General features: G+C 36.3%; 1 protein-coding gene across 1 annotated transcript in view; it reads right to left on the reverse strand.

The window, feature by feature from the left end:
• Nucleotides 1-9,781: 9,781 nt before the first annotated feature.
• Nucleotides 9,782-16,445, reverse strand: part of DTHD1 (death domain containing 1) — a 70,244-nt gene continuing 63,580 nt past the window's right edge. The window contains exons 9-10 of the mRNA XM_074229648.1: nucleotides 13,487-13,544; nucleotides 9,782-10,925 (exon numbers count right to left, since the gene is read on the reverse strand). Coding sequence (XP_074085749.1) covers nucleotides 10,606-10,925; nucleotides 13,487-13,544 — 378 coding nt within the window. The 3' untranslated portion in view covers nucleotides 9,782-10,605. The remainder of the gene's footprint in view (nucleotides 10,926-13,486; nucleotides 13,545-16,445) is intronic.

Raw genomic sequence — 16,445 nt, forward strand, 5'->3', positions numbered from 1 at the left:
CCATTCTCCATCCCCCCCCCCCCCCGCCCTTGTCTCTTCTACCTCTAGTTGATAATCTCTTGCCTTTTTTTGGCACTAGGGCAAAAAAAGAAAACTGATCTCTGTATTGCTACTGTGATAAAAAATTTGCCAAATCGTTCAGTAAAATCATGTCAGCTGTAATCTTTGTCTTTAGTTCTTTACTGAGCTCATTGTCGCTGGGGGCTCAGTGACTGCTGCTCTGCTGTCACAAATGTTTTTGGAGTTTTGAGGTATGGAATTGTTTCAAGAGCCTACTTTCCAGAAGGCTAGATACCAAATGTTTTTGTCTTTCTGAATCATTTCATCAATCTAAGTTATTTTTCACTATTATCTGATTCTATACTTACATATAAGCCATATGCCTCCCCCATACCCATGCCTTCCTCACTGAATCTAGGTCTAATGGTGATTGCTGAGTAGCCAAGGGTATTACTAATAACAAAGGAAGGATAATAATAACAGAGGCAAGGGAGCTAAATATAAAAACTATTGTTTTCATCTCAGAATAATTGGATTTTCAAGATAGCTTCATATCTATTCCCAGGCAGAAAACACAAAAAGAAGAGCCACATAGATTCTTTTGAAACATTTCTGGTCTCTGAGTCTCATAGAATCCCTAGATTCCATCTTAACAGAGTTCAGGTGTCATCCCCTTCATTAGACCTTTCAATACTTCCCCTGCCTCTATTATCAGGACTTCCACTCTCTGATAATTATTTTGCACATAATTTAGCTTTTCTTTCCTGTCTATTTGTAATATTCTTCCAAAAGTATGAAGTTCCTCATAGGCAGCAACTGTTTTCACTTTTTACCTTTATATCTTTGACATTTGACATGAATTTGATGAATATTTATTGAATTAAATTGCACTGATAGTGAGAAAAGTTTGATAGAAAATGTGAGGTGACTACAGTTCTCTGTAAGAGGAGCAAATAAGTTTAGTGGGTCAGTGATGAATGATTTTTTTTCTGCCTATAACCATTTAGTCAAATGGGCATCTTGTGTTTTAAATTACTAGACTCAGATTTTTTAAATTACAATCACCAAATTCAATTTAAAATTCCATCTCTCTGTTTCTATCTTTCTATTTTTGTGTTTTTCTATCTCTGTATCTATCTCTGTCTCTCTGTTTCTATCTCTCTGTCTCTATCTCTGTCTCTCTGGCCTCTCTCTCTCATACACACACACACACACACACACACACACACAAACACACACACACACACACACACACACACACACACACACACACACACAATATCTCATTATCTTTCAAAGAATCCACTTCTTTCATTTTCTAGTGTTACAACTCCACTTCTGATCTGTTCTTCAGAGTTCCCAAGATAATACTTCACAAATACATGTCAAAAGTACAAGGCTTCATCTATCATTCATACTTGATGTTTCTGTTTCTAAAGAATTTGTTCTAAAAACACTACATGATCCACTTCTTACAATCCACTACTGGCTGTATCATAATATATTTCAACTTCTTTGATTAAAAGCAGCTATGACTTTAAAAGATACCATTGAGAGGTGGCTAGGTTGCACAGTGGATAGAGCATCAGCCCTGGAGTCAGGAGTACCTGAGTTCAAATTCAGACTCAGACACTTAATAATTACCTAGCTGTGTGGCCTTGGGCAAGCCACGTCTTGCCTTGCAAAAAGCCTTAAAAAAAAAAGATACCATTGAAAGTTAAAGGTTTCTGCACAGAGAAACAATAATCACATGCAACTTGCATCTTTTTATTACACATAAATATAGGAGTTTGGATATCAGAGAAAATGTCACATATTAGAACCCCATGAATATAAGTATCACTAATTAAGCTTCTCATTTATTCAGCTTTGCCACAACCCTATCATTTTTCCCTTTCTTCAAATCTAATAACTGCATATGATAAAACAATAATACAGTCTTATGGCACAGATCTGAATCTACTTTCCAAACTTAGCACCAAAAAGAAATTTCATATTAGAGCCTTTAAGAGAACCGAATCCTTGTTTGTCTGAGGCAAAGGGGCCATCTTGTGGTGGTAGATGGGTACTTGCAAGAACTTCTAAGAGATTTTTCCAAGTTCTTTGGTCATTAATTTAACAAATACCTATTAGGTGACTACTATGTTTAACATACTCTAATTAAGGTAAACTGGATGTGAATGTTCCTAGTGATTTCTATACAGATTAAATTTTAAAGCCTCAATAATAATTTTGGAAATTTAGACTATAATCTGTTCCCTTTCCTACCATATGCTATATTTGAGTCTCTGTCTTTTAAAGAAGCCTACTTAATTAAATTCTAGACAAGTCATTAAAGAGTTCAAAAACCTTAGTTTTATGTGATCAGGTGACTGAAGAAGATATATAAAAGTGTTACCCTTGTTTGATGATGGGATGTCAGATCAAAAGTAGGCTTTTTAGGCCAGATAAGTAGAAGAGCAAGAAAAGGTTGGGGCTGCCATGTGTCTGCTTTCCTGTTGGGGCAGAGTCTAGCCTTCAAAAAAATCACTATTCTTAAGGAAACAAAGTCATAAAATCAAAGAGTAGGAACAGACCTCAGAACTACCTAGTATAAGCCTTATTCTGATCAAGAATTTCTCCCTCTAACATTACTGACATGGATCCATCCAACCTTTACTTAAAGATCCCCAGTGAGATATAACCCCAGACTTCAAAAGTCATCCCATTCCATTTTTAGAAAATTTTTGTTGTTCAAACATTTGTTCCCCCTAGCATCAAACCTAAATTATTACTGAGGTTTTTTTAATCTAATCTCTCTGTAACACTGTTTCTACATCTGCTCTTTGAAGGCAAAGTCAAATCCTCTTTCCACATGATGGCTCATCAAATACTTGGAGACTTCTGTCATGCTCCCACCCCCACCTCTCACCAACCTTCTTCAAAGTCATCTATTTTTTAGACTAAACATCCCCAATTCCTTCAAGTAATTCTCATAAAGCTCAGTCTCCTATTTTCACACTCTCCTGATTGTGCTTTCCACAATACTACTTTTCCATGTCCAAAGGCATAGGTACAGGGTCTTCTAGATGTACTCTAATACCTGGGGGGGGGGGGAAGTGGCTTTGCATTTAATTTAATTACATGGCATGCCCTTTATATTTTAAAGTGTTACATTATTATATACTATTATATAATTAATGCCAAACCAAGTAATATAGTTGTTATAGAAATATACAGAAAAAAGAAAATTCACTTATAGCACTACCACATTGCTACATTTACATTGGTTCTATCATCCCCTAGGATTACTATGATGTTTAAAAAAAACAGTCACATCAGGTATACCCAATTAATTATTCTGTTTAAAATCTTTATTGCACATCATGGCTTGCTACGACAGAATAACAAGTCCACAGCTTTATGGTGTAATTGAATCATCCCATACATCCTTTTACTCTTAAATATTGATTGGTTCAGTTTGAAGAAAAGGGAGAAACTGAATTGTAGTAAATGTATAAATGTCTCAGATTTAGCTAAGAATTTTTAAAAACTATAATTTTATGGAGATAATTTTGCAACCAGTTTTACGGAGTAAGACAAACTGAAGAAGAGCCAGCAAAAACAACCTTTGTCTCCTACTGTAGTTCAATTTAATTTGATTCCTATTCAGAGTCATCAACCATTTTTTCTGGTGACCTGATCTGTGATATTCCAAGATTACATCATCAGTATTATCTTCAAGATCCTTATCAGCCAAGATTGAACATGATTCCAGGGAAGAAAATGGGTCCAAAAAGAATTTCCAGTCTGATTGGCATGAAAAGTAAAGGTAATCATTATATAGCTCATCAAGGGATGCAACATTTTGCTTTTGTAGTTTTTTTTTTTTGGTTCTATGATGCAGCCCCAAAAAGGTAAACATGTTGGAGAATTTATTGAATAAAAAGATTCCAAATATTGTATAGGACTAACAAATGTTTTAAAAACCACCACTGTCAAAAATCTGTGAATATCTGTAATTAATGGTCAAATTTAATGAAGGAAAATCTATTGATGTACTGTTCAATATGAACAATGAGGTTTATTGGTCTCAACATGAAGAATAGTGTCATAATCAAAGTATACCTGATTGCTATTATTCTGTGCTTAGCAAATGGTGAGAGCCCATTTAAGAATCACAATCAAAGTTGTGAGGAAGATTTATTCCTAAATTCTATCAATATGGTAACATAATGGCAAAGAATGTGCACAATCTCCTTGAAATATTATCTCTCCACATCAAAAATGATATAATTATGACCTTTCTTATGCAAAGTAAGATCATGGTTTTTTTTTATTGGAAAAAACTGAATAATTGTCTAAACATTGATGACCGTGAAAATCAAAAGCAGATGTTTAATGAGATGTGATACTTTGACAATATCCAGTTGGACATTTTGTGATTGTTCAGACTTTTAGTAGCTGATGCTCAATCATTGTTCACCAACTAAATAAGGTCATTGGCATTCTTAAAGTTCCAAATCGATCACTTATGACTGTCTGTTTTGATTATATATCTGCTTTGTCTGAATTAGAATGAGTTCAAATAAAATGCAAAAGAAACAATAAAATAGTCCATGCACACTGTTATGAGCATTGATTAATCCTGATTCTAGTAGATGTTGACATTTCAAGTAAACAAAGCAGAATTGTCTCTGATTTTTTCGTGTTCCTTGTTCAGACTCTTTATACCTTGGAGAACTTGAAGGAAGTAAATCAGAAAAGGGAGGATACCATTGAAAGATTCTAAAGTTCTGGCCATACACAAGATGCATGTGCAGAGCTGAAGTGGTGACTGCTATCAAAGAAAACAACTTCACCATTTTACAAGTATCCAAGAGATTACCACAATTTCTCTTGCTGACACTAAAATAACAGGAGCCTTATTCAGAAACCGAACTCATTCAAACTCCTCTTTCTACTTCACATGATATATCCCATTTTCTAGTGGATTAAAAGTTTTTCAGACTCTTCAAGCAGCAAATCTCAACTTGGCTTCAATAAGAGGGATGAAATAGTTTGTAAAATTCTTTTGACTCTGATAGGAAATGGATATTTGGAATGACAACATGAAAATATGTATAGAGAACAAAATAGCATGTCCCCAGATAAAAAAAAAGAAAAAATCATTTATGCTCATTATATATTTCAGTCTCTTCATTATTATGATACAAAAGAAGAAGAGAAAATAACTTCATTTTACCTTTCCCTAGATTCAATGGTGACAAATATTAACCATGCATTTGAAAAAAATTTGCAAAATTGTGAGCTTACATATTTCAAAGATGAAATGGGAATCACTGTCAACAAATTTAAAGTGTCCTAGGATGAAATAGAAACTGATGGATATGTTGGAATTATGATGACCTGTTGCATATCAGCACCACAAGAGACCTACTCAATGTACTAAAGGAATTGGACCTATTTTTCATATTCTAAGGCTTTGATAAATCTGTTCAGCATTTCCTAATCTTTCCTTTTACAACTTGTTCATGTGAAAAAGCTTTTTTTCCCAAAGTTAAATGTCCCAACAATTCTTTGACTCATTATTTTGCGCATTGCTCAAGAACTGGTCTTTTCATTTAATTATAATTGTGTGACTGGGCAATTAAAATCAAGACATCTGGGAGAGGAAGATAAATAAATCTTAATCTGTTTTTTGTCAACTTGGATTAACCTATTGTCAGGTTAAAGTTAAATATCATAAAAACACATGCCATTTTTCTGTGGCTACCAGTACATCAGAGATTTGGTATTTCATGCCTCATTTTTAAAGTTTCTTTCCTTATCTTAAATTTGTTAATTTTTTAAATGAAGCTTGAGTTTTAATTCATTTAGCAGCATGAATAACATTACATCCCTTATGATTGACTATTTCATAAGAGTTCTTGTATATTTTTTAGAATGATAGTGGTTTCCAAGGTCTATACCCTAACAAACTGTCCTATTCATGCCTTTGTCTTTATCCTTTCTGAAATGTGGCAACCAGAGTTTAACACAAGGCTCTAAATGCTGCATGACCAGAGCATAATGCAACAGGATTATCACCTTCCAGGTTAGAAGAAAATATCATATAGTGGAAAGAATATTGGACTTGGAAATATGAAGGATCTGAGGTCAATTCCTTCTACTGACTCTTATAAGTTGTATGACTATAGGAAAGTCACTTATCTCTCTGACTCAATGTTTGCATCTTTAAAACAGATATGATAATGCTTGTAGTTTTCATCTAATAAGGTTGTTGTAAAGTTGAATAATAATTATAATAATAAAGTTTAACAAAATATTTAAAGTACTTTGCAAATATTATAACACAATAGTGTGATTAGACACTTTGCCTCTCTTATTGCATATTAATTTAATTTTTTTTGCCATCCCCTACCCCCATGCTTTTTATTGGTTTTATATTGAGCTTGAAAACCATTAAATACCCCAGATCTTTTTACAAGACTGTTGTCTGACCATACCTTCTCATTTTAGACTGTTTATTTTTTTTAACTCAAGTTAAAAAACTTGACATTAATCTCCATGAAATTTCATCATATTGTTTTGTACTTGACAATTTTATTAGATATCTACTCTCATTCAATGTGTTAGTCCTTTCTCTTAACAGCATCTTAAATCTTAAATTTAACGAGTACATTCTAACCTTTCAAGACTTCATTCAAGTCATTGCTAAAATTACTGAACTGCTTAGAGACATGAATAGATTCCAAAGATGCTTCACTGGAAGCTTCCCAAGTTGACATTTGTTCCTTTGTGGTTACAGAGCTACTGAAATGTATTTACCTGTATCTATCTTTTCTGGGACAAAATAAAATACTTTAACAAATTCTTCATAAAATCTAAGTATAATGCATTTATGTATTTATTCCCCACCCATCTCCCTTTCTACTTCCTTTTATATGTTGCTTTCCTCCATCAAAATATAAATTCCTTGAGACCATGGATTATTTTTCTTTCTGCTTCCCAAGACTTAGTAAGAGTGCCCAAATCATGAGAAATGCTTCATTGTCATAAATGTTTGTTGACCCACAAACTGTCTTTTTCATATGGATCTTATTGCTTTATTTGATGACAATGAAAATATCACATGACTATGGTCTTCAGTTTGCTAGAACTTCATGACGCAAAAATCACTCCTTGTCCTAGCATTTGTCTCCACATGAATCACCAGGAATGGACAGTTGTCTTCAGTCTGAATAAGTCTTGAGGGTCTCTCCATGACTTCATGGCTATCTACTTCATCTAGAAAGCAAAGCTTTCTCTTGCCGATGTCAACTAGACAAGTCATATCGAAACAGTATCCAAATACCAATACTTATCTCCTTGTCTGAGAATTACTAGATGCTCTCTCACCAAGTAATACTTACAAATATCTTCATTCCTTGGATCACCAGAAGATGCTTTGGAAAAGATTGACTATCTTCACTTTCTGCCAGACAACCATCATACTTATTACTTAGCTACAAATGTTAAGTGATGCAGGTGTTTCTCTTCCTTAGTTGGAACACATTCTTCCACCCTCTGACCTCCTGATACAGGTTCATATTCCTGATATCCTGCCTTAGGTCTCCTATATCCTATCCACTCTTGGAATTATTTTGAGACCTGTAACTAGATCCACCTGCCCTATGCAATTCCTGACCTCCCTCTAGACTAGCAACCCTAGCAAAGCAGATGAGCAAAGCTTCAGTAAAAGAAAAAAAAATCTTGCACTGTTTTTTTTAAAAATCAATAGTAATGGTTATATTCATTTTAAAAATATTTCATGTTTGTTAGGATATTTGATGTGATTTCAATTCAACAACCCTTCATTAAAGCTTTTCTATATAGAAGATAAAGTCAAAATAATACTTCATACTCTCAAAGATCTGGCATTCTGCAGGGTATTTCTAGATATTTTGGAACCAAATCTCCTCCTTCTTCAATAAACCACATCGATCCACTTTTTTTCCTTTTCTTAGAATATATCTCAGGGGAGGCTAGGTGGCACAGTGGATAGAGCACTGACCCTGGAGTCAGGAGTACCTGAGTTAAAATCCAGCCTCAGACACTTAATAATTTCCTAGCTGCGTGACCCTGGGCAAGCCACTTAACCCCCATTGCCTTGCAAAAACTAAAAAAAAAAAAAAAAAAAGAATATATCTCAATATATTCTGTAGCAGTTCTTTTATTCAAGAGAAAATGTTTATATTTTTTTCAATTACATGTAATGATTTTTTTTAGTTTTTTGGGTTTTTTGGGGTTTTTGCAAGGCAATGGGGTTAAGTGGCTTGCCCAAGGCCACGCAGCTAGGTAATTATTAAGTGTCTGAGGTCGGATTTGAACTCAGGTACTCCTGACTCCAGGGTCAGTGCTCTATCCACTGCGCCACCTAGCTGCCCCTCATGTAATGACTTTTAACACTTTTTTAAAATTTATATTCCAAATTCTCTCTGTATATGTCTTTCTCTGATTCCTTCCTTCCCTTTATACCTCCTTGAGAAGGCAAGTAATGAGAAATATTTTATCTATATCATTTTTTTTACATAGAATATATTACTCTCTGGTTATTTATGGTTTCCTAGAACTATTGATCCCCTTCTTGGGTTTAGATTTAAATCATTTATCTTTTTTATTCAGTAGTGATTTCAAAAACATTAGAAAACTTCTCTGCCAATCCAAAATTGATAGTTGCTAACTTTCTGAGCAACTTAAAATCATAGAGAGATGAGCAAGATAATAAGAGGTTAAGTGATAAGCAATACACATAAAAAATATATCATTTTTCTCTTTTTTAGGAATACATACAAATTAGAATTTTGCTTCTTTTATTTTAAAAAAAAGTTTTTAAAAATTGTTCTTTAACACAGCAATATATGCAAAAGAAGGAATACATGTGTTTGGAAACTAAACATTTATTTACCATCATTCATTATTTATTCAACAAACACTTCTGAAAGATCAAGGCTGTGCAGAACATTCATGGGTATAGAGATAGGTACAAAGTTTATAAAAGACATGGTCTCTTTAAGCCTTTAGAAAACATCAATAATGTGGACTGGCACAATTCAGGTGGTGTCTGAATGACAAATTATTTATAAGAAACTGCAAATTTGTGTTTTTCAAATATATTCAGTACTTGAAGGCTAGGTGGTGGATTGTGTAGAACACTGAGTGTACAGTCAGAAAAATTAGTTCAAATCAAAATTGTCTAGCTTAGGTGGTCCTGTTAAGTCACTTAACTTCTTCTTGCCTCAGTTTTTTCAACCATAAAATTAAAATAGAAATATAACCTTCTTTCCAGTGTTGTTGTATGAATCAAATGAGATAATATTTGTTAAAAGCAATTAGCATACTATTTGACATGTAGGAAGTTCTATGGAAACATTTATTCTTCTCCCTAGAACAAAGTATTTCAAAGTAGTTTTTCTGTGTAGAAAGCAATGAATCTCATTTAATGAAGAGACTTGAGATTCATTGCCCTTAAGGATATATCTTTAGGAATAATATAAGACCCTATGATTTTTCTAATACAGGTTACTCTCACTTAAAGAAACTCTCTCTCTCTCTACCAATACAACAGGCACTTTCTCTGCAATTTATAGTTTTAGAGCGCTGACTAAATCTCTAAAAGGTTAAGTGTGACAGACAATATGTATATATATATATGTATATATACATATATACATACATATATATATATATATATATATATATATATATATATATATATATTTGAAAAAAGATACATGAACACAAGTCTTCCTGGTGCGGAGACCAACATTCTATCCCTATGCCATGCTTATCTCATGAATATTCCATGAATAATAATTGATTATTTGAGTGCAAAAGATTAATTTTTGAATTGGCTAGTTTTCTTAAATAGCTCAAAAGGTTCTTAGAATCCTTCCTAGCTCATTTATTGTTTTAACAATCCTACTTTTCATAGATAGTGAAAAGGAAAGTTTCAGATCAGCCTAACTCTAACTGAATATAAATTCTAAATGTGTAGATTTAAACATGTGAAGTTTCCTATGTTTATAAATATCAAAATTAGCTTTTTGTAGCACGTCTATTTCTTCAAATATCTGTGACAAGAATATCTAATCCAGATGCTACAGTGTGTATAACTATGTCTATGTGACATCTTATGGAAGTTGAAGTGGTGATTTGGTATCTAGACCTCATGATAAACTAGTTTCATTCCATGCAATACAACTAAACAGTGAGTCATTTGTCACATAATACCATTTACATTTCAGTCCTAAAATTATAAATTTGGGAAACAATAAAAGCCATTGAAATCTAAGTGGGGAACATTGACTGAAGCTGGTAAATTGGGCATACCAGAGAGAATTAAGTTTGCTGAACATGAATTGCTGAACCATGAAGAAGTAAGTACTCAACTCTATGAATTTCCTTTTATTGTCTGATTAGTCCTTCTGTTTTTCTTAATTGATTTTAATAGCTCATCTTTCAACTAAATTAACTGTCAGTTATTTTAAATGGAAACTGCTAATATGCTTTTGACGGAAACTCTCTCCAAGAGATTTACATTAGCATTTTTCCCTAAGGGGAAAGAAATAGAAAACCAAGGCTTTACTCCTCCACATCTGACTCCACCTGAAACTCTGAGAATACCTTATTCTCCCACTTATATTTGAACTCTTCTGAAAGATCACTCCTGCCAGTCTTTCGGAGATGCCGAGATAGAAGTCGTTGTTTATCAACTGATGTTGGAAGGGTTTTCTTCCAGAAGGAAAGAAATTCATAGATCTGCTCAGTGAGATTATCAGGATTCTTCAGTTTGACAAGTTGAATAGTGCTTCTCCTCAGAGGGAGGGATGCAGCAAGTGATGCTGCATTTTCTTCAGACAGCTCCTCAGCCAGCCAGTACAGCAAGTTTTCCCAAAGGGCTTCTATGAGGCCGACATTTAACACTCATTATGGTTATCAAAGATCAAGCTGATACCTATTCTTAAGTGACATGTTTATCTGGTTTTCCACATCTCTTTAGTGAAAATGCAAGCTCTGCCTTCAGAGCCTGAGGAAGATTTAATGCAACCCAAGAGACAGTTTGTAATATTTCAACAACTGTTCAAGGGTGTCTGATTCACTGAAACTGCCAAGTTTCAAATGTTCCTGGTGCCATATATTGAGGGAGCTTTTATGTTTTTAAAAAAAAAATCTTTTCCCCATGATGAATTTTATTTATGTGCTAGCCATACAATAACTCCCTGGCAGCAAATTTTCTTCCAACTGATGTTAAAGGAGAAAGATTTACAGATTTAACAGCAGCACTGAGGGCCAGGGACTAGAGCTGAAATGATCTATTCTGGCCTTTTTATATTGATTCAGGATTAGTCTCAGAGAAATTCTGTAGGTATGTAAGTGTATGAGACGAAACTTAAGCAATGAGAATACATTAAAACCTGAGTTTTTATATAGAAAAATTCCTGTTTATTATGTGACTTAGAATTATATATATCTAACTATATATGATATATGGAGAGGCAAATTGGTGACGTGTATACTGTTTCAGACTTCTTAAACTTATTCAGTGTGTGACCCTATGTGACAAGTCATACAAATATTATTTCTCTCAATTTGTTTTAATGGGGAGGGTTTCTTACCAGGAATTTTCTACATTGACAAAGTCATTGATGGTTGTCTTTCACTATCAAATAAAACCATGACACCAGAGATGTGATGCCATGATAAGCACATGAATTGGATTTGAGCAAGCGGTGATTGTGTTAAGTCACCAGCCTCAGTTTCTCCTCCAGAGCCATCTGGATCCAATGGCCAGAAATCAATCTGGACGATTGGAGATGGTCCTGGACGAGAGGCAGTCAGGATTAAGTGACTTGCCCAAGGTCAAACAGCTAATAAAAGTCAGTTGTTTGAGGCTGGATTCAAACTCCCATTCTCCTGACTCCAAGGCTAGTGCTCTATCTACTATACTACCTAGCTGCCCTAATCTTTAGATGAACTCCATGCTCTATGTACCACTATCCCGGGTACCACCCTCTTTTAAACCAGCTACTGAGAAGTTTATCTTCTAAGAAAATTAGACATATATAAAAGGTAGCAAATAAAGAGGCAGTACTCCGGGAAAGTCTCTAAGAATGAATGAATCACTAAGCTGAATAAATGGCAAATATCTATACCCATATCAGTGAAACTACATGTCCAAACTGAATGAATGTTAGCTATTATTAATAGCTCTGTGACCCTGGGAAAATCATTTAACATCTCTTAGTCTTGGGGGCAGCTAGGTGGTGTAGCGGATAAAGCACCTGGAGTCAGGAGTACCTGGGTTCAAATCTGGTCTCAGACACTTAATAATGACCTAGCTGTGTGGCCTTGGGCAAGCCACTTAACCCCATTTGCCTTGCTAAAACCTAAACAAACAAAAAAACAAACAAACATCTCTTAGTCTCTGTTTTCTCATCTGTAAAATGGGGGAAGTAGTACTCATACAATCTGCCTCACAGGGATTGTTGTTATTATAACACAACAATTCCATGAAAATAAAAATATCTACTTTATCTGAGGTCATTTGAAGATCAATTACTTGGTATGTGTGAATTACTAAACAATAAGTTTATTTTACTAATAAGTTATTTTATTAATTAAAGTTTTCATTCAGAAATGGAGTAGAAAAATATTCCTGGTTCTCTTCTTGTGTCCACAATTATTATGTGATAACTTCCAGCTTAGCTATGATTGAACTATACACTGAAATGAATATTATTATTTCACAGTGAAATAAAGAATTTTAAAGTTACTGATCTCAAGTATATGGAATAATTATTCTACACTAATATTTAAAACCTACCAGTCAGCACTCAAGTACAAACTGCAATTGTTTGTTTACTATAATCAGCAATCATTTGTTCTACAAGTTGGCTAATGTATGCAAACATCAACATTTCTGGTAACTTTTAATACCACTTTAATTTCATCTTCATAGCACTATCACTAGGGGAATATTTTAAAATATTATTCCATCTTCCATTTGTGCAAGTATCTCCTAAAGGACAATGAATTTATTATGCTGATGAATCAATATTATTCTTACAGCACCCTTGAGTGGAAAGCAATTTTTATAATCAACCCCTCTACATTTTTAATTGCAAAACACATTTTCTATTATTTATTTTTCCCAGAAAGAAACCTAGTCAGGGTAGCAAGGTGGCACAGTGGATAGAATATCAGCCCTATAGTCAGGAGGAGTTGAGTTCAAATCTAACCTCACATTTGACACTTTCTAGCTATGTGACCCTGGATCAGTCAATTTATCTCAATTGATGAAAAAGAGAGAGACAGAGAGGAAGGAAGGAAGGAAGGAAGGAAGGAAGGAAGGAAGGAAGGAAGGAAGGAAGGAAGGAAGGAAGGAAGGAAGGAAGGAAGGAAGGAAAATACTCCTATAAACTATTGCAATGATGAAATGCCACCTGGAAAAATGGGTACCTACCTGAAGGATCTGTGGACATTCGTTTAGTGCTCTGTGGATGGTTGATTAATTTTTCATGCTATTGGATGGAAAGGAAGCAGAAAAATAGGAGAAATCAGTCACTAATGTATGGACAACATCTGCACAAATAAACCACACAAGCCTAACCCCTATTTGAAATGGAAAAACTACAGTGCATAGTGTGCAAAATGAGTCTGTACATAGGAGTCTGGGTGTGTTCAGCAGTTGTGCTTCCAAGATTTGAGTAAAATTAATGTCCCTGGATGCTGATCCAAATTTTACAGCAAATTCAGCTCAAAGGGTACACATTAATATCATTTTTATAATCCATAAAAATCATTGTACAACATTCATACTAACTGAAAAAAAATGCTTTTCAAGTAAGATTGATATCTTTTAGGCCTAAAATAATAGCTTATGTAATAGTGTTTTATAGTTACAAAGCACTTTCACATACATTATCTCATCCAAGAGCTTGTCAAGCCTGTAAGATGGGTGCTGTAAATGTTTTTAACCCTACTTTGCAGATAAGGAAACTGAGGCTCAAAGAAATTGTGTCCAGCCCAGAGTCGTACAATTATTTAGTAAATGATAAAACTAGAATACAAATCCAGGCCTTTTTGAATATAAGAACAATATTCGTGGTCCTTTGGGGTTGCAGCCAAGATGGCAGAGTAGAGAAAGAACTCAGTTGAGCTCTTCTAACATTTCTCAAAACAACTTTAAAATAATGCCTCAAATCAAATTCTGGAGGGAAAGAGTCAACAAAAGGTCAAAGCAAAACATTCTTCAAGTCCAAGACAATATAGGAGATTGGAAAGAGAGAGAAAGATCTGTAGCACAAAGGAGGAAGGTGACCTGGGTCCCATGTGAATAAAACACAAGCAGTGGGACTAGGTGAAGGCAACAAAAGCAGAAGCAGCTTTGGGAATTTCCAAGACAGAGATGGAAAAGGGACCTGGCAGGTGAATCAGAAAGGAATTAAAGAAGACCCCTGTGCTAGCATTTAGCAACTCCATTATCTATACCCACTTCTGGATCACAATTCAAAGGTAGGGAAGAGTACTCTTGGTCAAGAAACAGTGACACATTTCCAGGGGCATGAGCAAATGATGGGCCCAGCTGTCCCGGAGGCTCAGCATGGTGGGTAAAGTGAGGCACTCTGGTCCTGGTTGCACCCGACAGAGGTGTCCAGGGCAGCGGTGACCTCGCAGGCTGTGGAGGTGGCTGTGTGGAGCTGGGCCAGGGGACAAAACTGAGGGCTAGTGATCGCGGGCATCTTTGTGAGGACCACAATCAACCCGGAGCTGCTGGTTCAAAAACTGGACTGGAGGGGATACTAGGTTGTGCAGTGGGTAGAGCACCAACCCTGGAGTCAGGAGTACCTGAGTTCAAATCCGGCCTCAGACACTTAACAATTACCTAGCTCTGTGGCCTTGGGCAAGTCACTTAAACCCATTTGAATTGAAAAAAACCTAAAAAAAAACTGGACTGGGACATGAGAAATGTCATCTGGGCCAGTGCAGGTGATGTCCAAGAAGGAGATGAAACTGCAGCAGGCCAGGTGGCTACAGAACATAGATGAGATCAAGGCATGAGAAGAGACCCACAAGGCCACAGCCTTGGTGGGGAGGGGGAACCTGCACCCACTCATGGAGGCTTTGCCTGAGATTTCAGAGCTGGTCCTAGCCAGTCGACCCAGGAGGAAGCTCAAGAGCACCCCAAGGCAGAAGGCGCAGAAGGTGGAGCCCACTGATTTCTACTACATGACCATGACCCAGAATTGCAAACTTCTAGATGCCAACTCAGAGAGCCATCCGGGAGTGTCTCTCCAAGGGGCTGAGAAAAGAAGAAGGGTGGGAGGCTCTAGGTCTGATGGCAGCAGAGGCTGGACCCCAAGTGAAAACAGTGCCTGCCTCCAGAATGGCTGGGGCTAACCCTTCATTTGGGGGGGGGGGGGTCTGATGGTCTGATCTCCTCCTACCTCACAGGGATGTTGTGAGGGACAACTAATAAAGTGACCCCAGAGGGTTTCAGAAGAGAGAGACAGAGAGACAGAGAGACAGAGACAGAGAGACAAAGAGACAGAGAGACAGAGAGAGACAGAGACAGAGAGAGACAGAGACAGAGAGAGACAGAGACAGAGACAGAGAGAGACAGAGACAGAGAGACAGAGAGACAGAGAGAGACAGACAGAGAGAGACAGAGAGAGAGAGACAGAGAGAGAGAGACAGAGACAGAGAGACAGAGAGAGAGACAGAGACAGAGAGAGACAGAGACAGAGAGAGACAGAGACAGAGAGAGACAGAGAGAGACAGAGTGAGACAGAGACAGAGAGACAGAGAGAGAGAGACAGAGACAGAGAGACAGAGAGACAGAGACAGACAGAGACAGACAGAGACAGAGACAGAGAGAGACAGAGTGAGACAGAGACAGAGAGACAGAGACAGAGAGAGACAGAGACAGAGAGAGACAGAGAGAGAGACAGAGACAGAGAGACAGAGAGAGAGACAGAGAGATAGACAGAAAGACAGAGAGAGAGACAGAGAGAGAGAGACAGAGAGAGAGACAGAGAGAGACGACAGAGAGAGACGACAGAGAGAGAGAGACAGAGAGAAAGACAGAGAGAGACGACAGAGAGAGAGAGAAAGAGACCCCAGAGGGACAGAGCACTTCTAGCCTAGAAGGATCAGGGACTTTGAGGAATAGTTTGTGGCCCCAAGAGGTACCCTAAGAAGCAGTATTGATAACAATCCCATGGCTTCAGGGGTCCTTTCAGGTAAGGACCAGAATGGAAAACAAGAGAACAGTGACTTCACCTCTCCCCAGATCACACCACCTCAGAAGCACTGAGAACTTCCAAACCCACACAACTTCCTCCAAAAACAGCAGGGAAAAAAATGCCTGATGATGAGGCTTGTCCTTTGTTCTTAAAGAACACTATGACATCAGGGAGGTG

This window comes from Macrotis lagotis, chromosome 3 (assembly GCF_037893015.1).
Source record: "Macrotis lagotis isolate mMagLag1 chromosome 3, bilby.v1.9.chrom.fasta, whole genome shotgun sequence".
NCBI classification, from domain to species: domain Eukaryota; kingdom Metazoa; phylum Chordata; class Mammalia; order Peramelemorphia; family Peramelidae; genus Macrotis; species Macrotis lagotis.